This window comes from Sinocyclocheilus grahami, unplaced genomic scaffold, assembly GCF_001515645.1.
Source record: "Sinocyclocheilus grahami isolate Dianchi unplaced genomic scaffold, SAMN03320097.WGS_v1.1 scaffold545.1, whole genome shotgun sequence".
Taxonomy (NCBI): Eukaryota; Metazoa; Chordata; class Actinopteri; order Cypriniformes; family Cyprinidae; genus Sinocyclocheilus; species Sinocyclocheilus grahami.
In genome coordinates this window covers 812,415-823,312 of record NW_015505724.1, presented here as the reverse complement: position 1 = coordinate 823,312, position 10,898 = coordinate 812,415, and the positions used below count along the sequence as shown (strand labels likewise).

The following is a 10,898-nucleotide window of genomic DNA, read 5'->3' as shown; positions in this document are numbered from 1 at the left end:
AGATCATCCTCTTCACATGAGCATAAACGTCCTTGGCATGACAGCAGAGTGGACCGGTATACTACGGTCTATTTAAACTGACCAGTGTAACCTATTATATGTTTGGTTGATTGTATTTTATTTTGATAATGAATAGACTGCAATGTAAGTTTGAATTGCTAGAGTATGTGAGGTGTGTGCCAGCGCAATCGAACAGCTGAAACATAAAAAACTAAATTTTTGGAGTAAGATATAATCCGCAAAAGTGTTTACTTTTATTTTTGCACACTCACAATAAAAACAGAAGATTTGTGCTTTTGTAAAATAAAGCAAACAAACAAAATGAGCATTGTCATAATTTCCTTTCCGTGAACTTGTTTATGGTGCACCGCGCCACACTTCTGTTTTAAATCTGTTAGCTTAATTATTTAAGTCAGATATATTTAGCTTTTTTTTTTTATGAAAACAAACTGTAATTTTTATTTTAGGCCAGTAGTCAATAGGGATGTGCATATGACAAAATATTTATGACTTTTACCTTTTGACCTTTCCCCTCCCCCACGCAGCCCACCCACATCGCGACCACCCTCATCACAACCACCCACGTCGTGTTGACCCCGTGACCTGTTAGATGTCCAGATGTGACCTATGACCTCCGAGGGGGAAATATGATGTTTGTTCAGATGTTTGTCCGTGACTGAGGATGACAGGAGATAAATGAACTCCTGAGGAATGTTTTTATAGATTTTAATGGTCCGTTCCCACATCTGGGGGTTTGCCCATCTGGGGTCCGCGTGTCCGGTTGCATTCCAAGGTGCGCTTAGATAAATAGACCCGGGTGCTTCTGTGGAAAATCAGAAAAGAGCTGTGAAACACATAGACATGACCGGTTTATACTCACCTAAAACTCCTGAGAAGGAATGGGATGAAGAGATTATGGAAAATCTGACTTTGGCTCAGAGAAAGCCGTACAACGGTAATTTGTATTTGACAAAGTTTCTCCACGAAAATACGGATTGTGTGAGAGATTATTTTTTTCTGATCAGCGGATGCATATTTGGGCTACATATTTCACAAATCATCTCGAACGGTTACGCTCTACACATCTGATGAGACCAACGAATTTGTACAGGATCAAGACACCTGCCTGATATTTCCTGATAAATTATTATAATAATCTCGATTGATTATTTTTCAATTGTATCTGGAAAGATCTGACCGATTGTGGAGAAGAATCTTTGTACTTTGTGGAGTGGGACGGGGTTGCCCCGAATATCCGGTACCAAGTGGTCGGTGATCACTCCCAAAAGAACCCAGACGATCATATTCGCCTGCGAAGATGAGACAAAGCTTAGTGGTTGCTCGGGCGGTGACCTGCATAAGGAATATCATGAAATGTTCACCCTCCAATTTTTGTTCAAGTGGAGTGATCTGCATCTGCTGAGTGCGCTTTTTTCGATCGTAAACAAAATGTTCAAGTGGTGTGATATGCGAGACGGATACAACAAAATTAAAACGCAGCTGTTTCACCCCGAGAGTTACCCCGGCAAAAGTTCAGGGGCGTTACCGTCCCCGCCCATTTACTACAGCCATTATAAAGAACAGTAAGTCCCTTCCCGCATCACATTTCCAACATGTCTCAAGAAGACTCTTTATGAAACAATTACACTCCTTTCAACCTCGTTGCTCCTAATGATAATGCTATCGATTATATTCCGACAGACGAACACCGCTCACCCGACCTGCGCAAAGAATGCTTGGATAAATTCTGCACGGAGCTCGGATATTGTAACCTGAGCTACCTAAAGGACCTGTGCACTACCTCCGCCCACACAGGGTTCGATACCACAGACGGGTGTTTCAGCGGGGTCGGGTTCAAAATCATAAAAGTCATGATCATGCTGCTGCTGCAGCACATCATAGACAACAAACTGAGGGAGGAGTGCGAGGGATGTGCAATGGACCATCCGAGCCAACTGCAACATTCCTGTCTGTTTGAGCCTGCCACATACTATTTCGACTCATGCTTCGATGAACTGTCCCGCAAACTGTTCAAACCCGATCTTCAGACCATTATCGACTTCAATCTACGCCACTGCGGTTTAATGACCAACAACAATCTGAGGATTCAAAGAACTTCCGGCGCTATCCTGCACGAATTAAGAGACGAAACATTCATCGTCGCAAAACTGCATGAAATCAGGCAAATTACTTTTTAATTTATTAAAAAGTAATTTACGACGCCGTGGATCTCTGCCAAAGCAGCGTGCCTGACTGTGACCGTGACAACATGGGGTCTGTGTGTAGCGTGAAGAATTTTTTCAGAGACATCGTGTTTATCCCCCGTTATAAAGAGCAGATGATCGAAATGATACTCACGGCTATCGAGCACACGTGTGATCCTGAGAAAGATTACGAGGGGCCGGGTTCAAAATCATAAAAGTCATGATCATGCTGCTGCTGCAGCACATCATAGACAACAAACTGAGGGAGGAGTGCGAGGGATGTGCAATGGACCATCCGAGCCAACTGCAACATTCCTGTCTGTTTGAGCCTGCCACATACTATTTCGACTCATGCTTCGATGAACTGTCCCGCAAACTGTTCAAACCCGATCTTCAGACCATTATCGACTTCAATCTACGCCACTGCGGTTTAATGACCAACAACAATCTGAGGATTCAAAGAACTTCCGGCGCTATCCTGCACGAATTAAGAGACGAAACATTCATCGTCGCAAAACTGCATGAAATCAGGCAAATTACTTTTTAATTTATTAAAAAGTAATTTACGACGCCGTGGATCTCTGCCAAAGCAGCGTGCCTGACTGTGACCGTGACAACATGGGGTCTGTGTGTAGCGTGAAGAATTTTTTCAGAGACATCGTGTTTATCCCCCGTTATAAAGAGCAGATGATCGAAATGATACTCACAGCTATCGAGCACATGTGTGATCCTGAGAAACATTACGAGGGGCAAACGAGATGTATAAAAAATCTCAAGAAACAAATGGACATTATAAGAAGAGCTACAGATACATGGAATGTATTGATAGACATGTGCGTTAACAGAGTCGATCCACCCGCTGTAATGCTGAGAAAAATTCTAGATGAGTTATCCGCTGCCGGTCGAGGGATAAGAGTTGGCGAGGTACTATGTATGTGTACATATGTAACTGATGTATGTGTGAAGCTTGTTTCAAAAAATGAGAAAAACAAGGTCTGTGAAATAGTTGAAATTCTGGTCGACTACATACTAGATCGGGGTATATGTCATGTGTAAATTGTCTTTACTGGTTAGACAGTCTGTAACGTCATTCTATCAGTTTTTATTATTACTTATATCATACATTCATTATGTAACCATTTTTTTTATTATATTCTTTTACCGTCACTATGTATCCAATTTGAATATTATTCTTGTCATTATGTAACCTTATTTGAATTATATTCTTTTACTGGCACTATGTAACCAATTTGAATTTTATTCTTGTCATTATGTATCCAATTTGAAAAACTATTCTTGTCATTATGTAACCAATTTGAAAAAACTATTCCTGTGATCTCTATCTCTCTCTTGCTCTATATACATATATATATATATATATATATATATATATTTTTTTTTTTTTAATAAAAGACAGAAATGTGACGCTTGTACGTGTTATTATTTTAAGATTGCCAAATAAGAAAAATCACACAAAGAAATTCAGTACACAGAGGCATAATAATATAATTGAATTGTTGTTTATTTAAAATTGTGTTAAACCGAATTAATACATACATTGTAAAGTGCTAAGTGGTCACGGATAGCAATCCACTCACTTATGTCCTTACCTCGGCCAAACTCGATGCCACTAGTTATAGATGGTTATCCAGTCTTTCAATGTACAATTTTAAGATGCAGTACAGAGCGGGAGCTCAAAATCAAGATGTGGACGGACTGTCTCGTTGTCTGAATGGTGGACCCTCAGATGACCTGGAATCTAAAAAAGAGCAAGAGAGAATCAGACAATTTATTCCACGGCACTTTGCAGATCTTGAAGGCAGCACTAAAACCATCTTGCCGGAAATAGTGGGGGCCATCTGTGAAAAACATCAAGTCAGTCAGTCCCTTGATTCTCAGCCCTTCCCACTAACGTTAATAGAGTCCCTAAGCATGAATGCAAAGGCCTTACCTCCAGAAATCCAGAGAGAAGGTGTCCATGGTCTTCCCGAGATACCTCATCTGTCTGTAGAGGATCTGATCAGGAGGCAGTGAGCAGACCCTGAAATGAAAGAGGTAATTGATTACCGGGAGTCAAACAACAAACCTTCAAACCTGAAATTCCACTCACCTGCAGTAACCCTATGGATGAGACAATGGAATAGACTTGAGCTAAAGAATGAATTGTTGTATAGGAACAGGATGGACCGAGACAAAGCATTGAACCAACTGGCCTTGCCAAAAGACCTTCGTGGAATTGTGCTTACCAGTCTTCATGATGATATGGGTCACCTTGGTCTGGAGAGAACCCTCGATCTTCTCCGTTCCAGATTTTACTGGCCAAAAATGGCTACGGATGTGGATGAGAAAATCAAAAAGTGCGAGCGCTGTATTTGTAGGAAGACTCACCCCCAGAAAGCCGCCCCTTGGTTAACATTCAGACCCAAAGACCTTTAGAACTGGTTTGCATGGATTTTTTTTAACACTGAAACCAGACAGCAGTAACACCAAGGATATTTTGGTCATCACAGACCATTTTACTAAGTATGCTGTGCTTTCTTTTATACAGTGCTTTCCGTAGGCGTGCCCATGTTTCATACATAAGGTTATTGTTTAACAACTCGTTTACCTCTTTTGGCTCCGTCTCCAGCCTGCCACCCAGAAGCAGACAGGAGGCCCCAATTTATGTTTCATGATTAGAGAGGCCCCATCATATATTTTGTCTAATGTCCAAATAGGATGTGCAGCTCTCCCCCTTGTTTTAAGATAAAACAATGTTATAAGCATGAGCGTGCAATTGGTTCAGTGCTTGCCTGTGGTTGTCACAGTTATGTAGTATACAACAGACATTAACATTCAAAACATAAAACATGTAACATCACAGAAAATAGCATAGTTGATCTTCATTCCAGATCCTTTGCATTGTAGAGGGCCATTTTGGTTACCCTCAAAAATCAATTTCCCATCAACTTGACATCTTAGAATTTCCATTTGCTTAGCTGTGGCTTTGATAACTAGTGACCTTGATATAGAAAGTACACAGTAAAATAGTAATCCTCCTATTAATTCTGCAATTTCTAAAAACATTCCTAATTTAGCTGACCATGCTCCCCATGCTCCTAACTTAAATTAAACCAGTCCCACATTTGATTATCTTTTCCAGCGTTTTCTTTAAGTTCAATCCTTAGGTTTTTCAATTTGGTCATTACTTCAGTAAAGGCTCCTTCAGGAGCAGTATTATTTGGTATGTATGTACAGCATTGATCCCCAAACATAACCATACTTTTCCTTTTTCAGTTAACAAATAATTTTTCTTAATTTTTTTTAAATAGAAAGCTATTCTTTTTTGCTATATCATTCAGCTTGTTGCATCCAATTGCTCTCCTAGAAGTGTTAAGGCCTCATCAGTGTAATTAATAAATATTTGTTGATTGTACTTTATGTAATAAATCCATTCTGTAATTTTATATTTTATTTTTGTAATTCAAATTAATATCGATTTAAACTTTAATTTAACTTCGTTTGTATTAAATTTGTTAGGTATGCCTTTAGGTTGACTGATTGAATTTATATAATCTGTAGGGTCTTTTTCATCTGCTGTTTTGGTTCTAGTTTTTTCTTTATTTGTTGTGTCCTCTTCTAGAGAGATATGACTCATTTTATGTGTCAGCATAACCCTAGTACATAATCCTGACCAATTTTTACCAAATAGTCATCTTTACATCGTGGTATTTTCAATATGTTGCTGTATTTCCTTTAATTTTCCTATGTCAATAGTTCCCTTCTTTTTATAACATTCAAATACTTGATCTGCCATTACTGGTATTTTTCCTTGTGGCTTTTGTATTTATTTATTTTTGTATTAATTTTTCTTTCCATACTCTTGGCCATTTACAGGTTCGTATGCACTGTAATTCAGTTGCTTCCCTGATAACAACAGACTCCGGGGCGGATCCGCCCTCAAATCGGCAGCTCCGCTGTACTGTCAGACTCTGTTCGGTCATTCGCCCAGAATATGCCCCGCCTCCGGACAGCGCACTGTCAGTTAGTGGACTCATTATGCACACTGCGCGGATTAGCAATCCGAAGTGTTTTTTTTATTTTTTATTTTTATTTTTTTTACCGGTGCCGTCTCAGAAATCCTCCTCAGAGTGAAGAAGCTGCGGCCGGTGTCCGGCCTGAAGAAGACTGAACTTGGTAAGAATACTTTTAAAATATGTTTTATTTGTACAGTTGCCAGTAACATTAACGTTAATAAAGTTGTTAATTGCTTTGTTGTAGTTTTACATTTTTTTAATTGCGTTGTGGAATGTCCAGTTAAGGTTAGCTCTTCAGCATTATTAGCATTATCATAGATTTGAGTACCTTAAGTTAATAATAGGAATATTTGGATGGGATCTCCCTTCTTTCTGTGAGACGGGTAGTTTAGTTGGCTATCCAGCTTTTAATCGTATATGTAACGTTAGGTAATTTTTCACCCCTCTTCAGGAATAACTGCAGGCGAGAATAAACTTTTTTTTTTTTCATTTAAATTTGGTACTAGAATATTATTTCAGGTCTATTTTTATTTATTTCTCGACCAATATATTCCCCACCTCTCCTCGTAATGTTGTTTTAGTACATATTAAATAAACTAGCGGACTCATTACGGAGGCTGGGCGGATTCCCAATCCGAATCTAACATAGCGTCTCTGAAATCAAATCAAATCCTCCTCAGTGGTGAAGCTGCGGCCGGCTGAACACGGCAAGAATACTGTTTAAATATGCTTTATATGTACAGTTACCAGTAACATTAAGGATAATAAGGTAGTTAATTGCTTTGTTGGCATTTTTAATTGTGAAATTGCATTGTGGAATGTTAGCTCTTCAGCACATTAGCATTATCGTAGATTTGAGTAATATCAGGCCTATTTAGACGGGATCTCCTTTTTGTGAGACGCGGTAACAGTTAGTCCTGAGCGTATATGTAACGTTAGGTAATTTTCACCCCTCTTCAGGAATAACTGCAGGCGATATTATGTTATATTTTTCATTTAATTTTGGTTCTGGAATATTAGCTCAAGTCTATTTTTGTTTATATTTTGACAAATATATTCCTCACCTCTTGTAATGTTGTTTCAGATAATTTATATGAAATTAAAACATACTAAGTTACTACGTGTGTGTGTTCTGTTGCAGCTTCACAGCTCATTCAAGTGCTCCAGTCTGGTTTTTGATTCTACATCATCCTTCAATATTCTACTTCATATTTAAAAGTAAGATAGAGTTTTAAATTTGATTTAGCAATCTAGTTTGTCAAATACTGACAATGATCCACACTTCAGCTTTTAACGTGTAATCCTAAATGTGCAATGTGAAAATATTCATATCAATATTTAAGGTTAAATGTTTACAAACCTACTTTTACATCCTACATTTAACAGTAATCTTTGGTTGTGGTATAGGCCTACTAATTTGTGTCTATTTTTCTTTACAAATATATTCCGCACCTCTCCTCGTAATGTTATTTCAGATAATTTATATTAAATGAAAAAATACTAAGAGTGTGTGTGTGTGTGTTCTGTTGCAGCTTCACAGCTCATTCAAGTGCTCTGGTCTGGTTTTTGATTCTACATCAACCTTCGATATTCTACTTCATCTTTAAAAGTAAGATTAAATTACTTTTTAAAAGAGTAATTTTTTTTAAAGAGTTTTAAACTTGACTTAGCCAACTAGTTTGTCAAATACTGACAATGATACACACTTCAGCTTTTAACGTGTAATAACCTACCCGGACAGCACACGTACGTCTGGCCGACATCGGCCCAAGAGTGAAACGTCGGCCTCATTATCTGAAACATCGAATAAGTGTCGGCCAGGCATAGTCCGATATAATTCGGTCAGTGCTCTGTTTCTCAGCTCATCAAGCGTCGGCTCTGAGTCGGCTCACGACTGTTTGCTGGAGCCGTTATTCGTCTCTTTTTATATAACGTAGCAACCTACAGAGAGAAGAGACTCATCCCGCGACATCTGGGGCTTTCAGGTAAGATTTCACTTGAGCTAAATTAGAAAAAAATACCATTTTGTTAATTCTGTGACACTTCAAGGTAACGTTACAAGCACTTGGTGTGCTACAGCACAGGCGAAGAGACTGGGGCTCATTTCCAACTAACGGTAACTTGTTTAGCTAACGGTCACGATAACTTAGCGATCTTTAATATTATTGTTAGCGCCTTAATGTATTTCCAGCAATTTCTCGGAGGGAAAATGTTATTAAAGCGAAGTCCTAACTGCTTTTCCGCCGTGTTTTTCACTGTTGTAGGCTAACGTTACCAGAAAGAATCCGTTTCTACGGTGAGCTATGGTTTCTGTTGCTTTTCAACTACAAAACTGAGTTTAAATTAATTATCGAATAATAATTGTCTGAGACTGTAAATTATTAATGTGATGTTTTAACTCTAGATGTTTATTTGTGTAACTGCTGTGAGTGCGTTGAGCTCTGCGCGAGCTGGGAGCAGAGTTGCCATGGAAACGTCTCTCGCTGCTGTTTTCACTGCTTTCAGGTAAGTTTAGTCCCTGAAATCACACAAATATTACATACAAACGTTCCTGACACGTTTCTTACTTGTAATTGACATGTTTCTACTGAATATTTATTTTATATAAATGGTTTAGCCTCTTCGAAAAAGTCCGTTAGCATCTCAACCGTTTTCAGTCGAGCTAGGCTAACTCTGTAGATTGAGCTCTTGTTTATGAAACTTTGGGCTTTTAATCAAATCTTCATGTGTATGAGATGTTTTGATTGATCTGTAAAGGTTTTGCTGGCGATTTGTCTTTGGTTCTGGAATATTAGCTCAAGTCTATTTTTGTTTATATTTTGACAAATATATTCCTCACCTCTTGTAATGTTGTTTCAGATAATTTATATGAAATTAAAACATACTAAGTTACTACGTGTGTGTGTTCTGTTGCAGCTTCACAGCTCATTCAAGTGCTCCAGTCTGGTTTTTGATTCTACATCATCCTTCAATATTCTACTTCATATTTAAAAGTAAGATAGAGTTTTAAATTTGATTTAGCAATCTAGTTTGTCAAATACTGACAATGATCCACACTTCAGCTTTTAACGTGTAATCCTAAATGTGCAATGTGAAAATATTCATATCAATATTTAAGGTTAAATGTTTACAAACCTACTTTTACATCCTACATTTAACAGTAATCTTTGGTTGTGGTATAGGCCTACTAATTTGTGTCTATTTTTCTTTACAAATATATTCCGCACCTCTCCTCGTAATGTTATTTCAGATAATTTATATTAAATGAAAAAATACTAAGAGTGTGTGTGTGTGTGTTCTGTTGCAGCTTCACAGCTCATTCAAGTGCTCTGGTCTGGTTTTTGATTCTACATCAACCTTCGATATTCTACTTCATCTTTAAAAGTAAGATTAAATTACTTTTTAAAAGAGTAATTTTTTTTAAAGAGTTTTAAACTTGACTTAGCCAACTAGTTTGTCAAATACTGACAATGATACACACTTCAGCTTTTAACGTGTAATAACCTACCCGGACAGCACACGTACGTCTGGCCGACATCGGCCCAAGAGTGAAACGTCGGCCTCATTATCTGAAACATCGAATAAGTGTCGGCCAGGCATAGTCCGATATAATTCGGTCAGTGCTCTGTTTCTCAGCTCATCAAGCGTCGGCTCTGAGTCGGCTCACGACTGTTTGCTGGAGCCGTTATTCGTCTCTTATAGCGACCTACAGAGAGAAGAGACTCATCCCGCGACATCTGGGGCTTTCAGGTAAGATTTCACTTGAGCTAAATTAGAAAAAAATACCATTTTGTTAATTCTGTGACACTTCAAGGTAACGTTACAAGCACTTGGTGAATTTAAAAGTATGCATTTGTTTGAATAATGTGATATTATAAATTAATTTGTTGTTTTTTATTTAAGGCATTTATGCAGCAGCAAAAGAGGCATTCTCTGCTCTAGGACCACAGTGCAAAAATTGGCTGAAAAAAACTGTAGCCATGGGGGCAGATGGGGCAGCTGTAAATCTTGGACACAAGCAGGGGGTAATATCCCTTGTCCAGGCAGAGGCAGGGAACTACATTGTTCCTTTCCATTGTATGCCTCACAAGTACGTAAACATGAAGCTAACTATCAGTCCTATAAATTTCTTGGGTAGCCTTTTCTGATTACACTTTTCTGTGTAGGCTTGATCTGGCTCTGTTGTCAGTGCAAAAGGAAAACCCAATGATTGGGAAAGTTTACAACCTCAATATGGTTTGGAAAACATACCATTTCAGCAGCAAATCCATGAGGGAGCTGAGGGTCTTTGGGGAAGACCTAGGCATAAGGGTGAATTCCCCAAGTGGAGTAAAAGGAACGCGCTGGCTATCACATGTATCTAGATCGTTGGAGACACTGTTAAAACTGGAGAGAGAGGAGGTTATCTTTAGGACCCAGCACAGTTTACTGCAGTCTATGTGCACATGCACCACTTGGCCAGTGCATCAGCAAACACAGACATTGCTGGAAGGGCCAAAAAAGGTAACTATAGTATTTGTTGAAATGTAATTATTTTTATTTATTGTTGTTATCATTATTGAGTGCAATTTACATTTGGTTAAGCAAGTTTTCTCTTTGGTGCTGTATTTCAGATCAAGAAGACTATGGAGGATGGAACTTTTGTAGCCTTCTGCCACTTTCTTGCTGATGTTTTTTT

General features: G+C 38.4%; 1 protein-coding gene and 2 long non-coding RNA genes across 3 annotated transcripts in view; 2 read left to right on the top strand and 1 right to left on the bottom strand.

Annotated features, from left to right (window-relative positions):
* Positions 1-475: 475 nt before the first annotated feature.
* On the bottom strand, positions 476-4,381 carry LOC107555811 (uncharacterized). Its single transcript, XR_001605200.1, has 3 exons — positions 4,156-4,381; positions 3,815-3,963; positions 476-823 (listed from the first exon to the last, which is right to left on the bottom strand). It is a non-coding gene; the product is annotated as an uncharacterized lncRNA (long non-coding RNA).
* Positions 4,382-7,759: 3,378 nt separating this feature from the next.
* On the top strand, positions 7,760-9,546 carry LOC107555809 (uncharacterized). Its single transcript, XR_001605198.1, has 3 exons — positions 7,760-7,829; positions 9,137-9,213; positions 9,528-9,546. It is a non-coding gene; the product is annotated as an uncharacterized lncRNA (long non-coding RNA).
* Positions 9,547-10,077: 531 nt separating this feature from the next.
* LOC107555782 (zinc finger protein 862-like) overlaps positions 10,078-10,898 on the top strand; it is a 2,888-nt gene continuing 2,067 nt past the window's right edge. Inside the window, exons 1-3 of the mRNA XM_016238688.1 lie at positions 10,078-10,310; positions 10,387-10,723; positions 10,834-10,890. Coding sequence (XP_016094174.1) covers positions 10,201-10,310; positions 10,387-10,723; positions 10,834-10,890 — 504 coding nt within the window. The 5' untranslated portion in view covers positions 10,078-10,200. The remainder of the gene's footprint in view (positions 10,311-10,386; positions 10,724-10,833; positions 10,891-10,898) is intronic.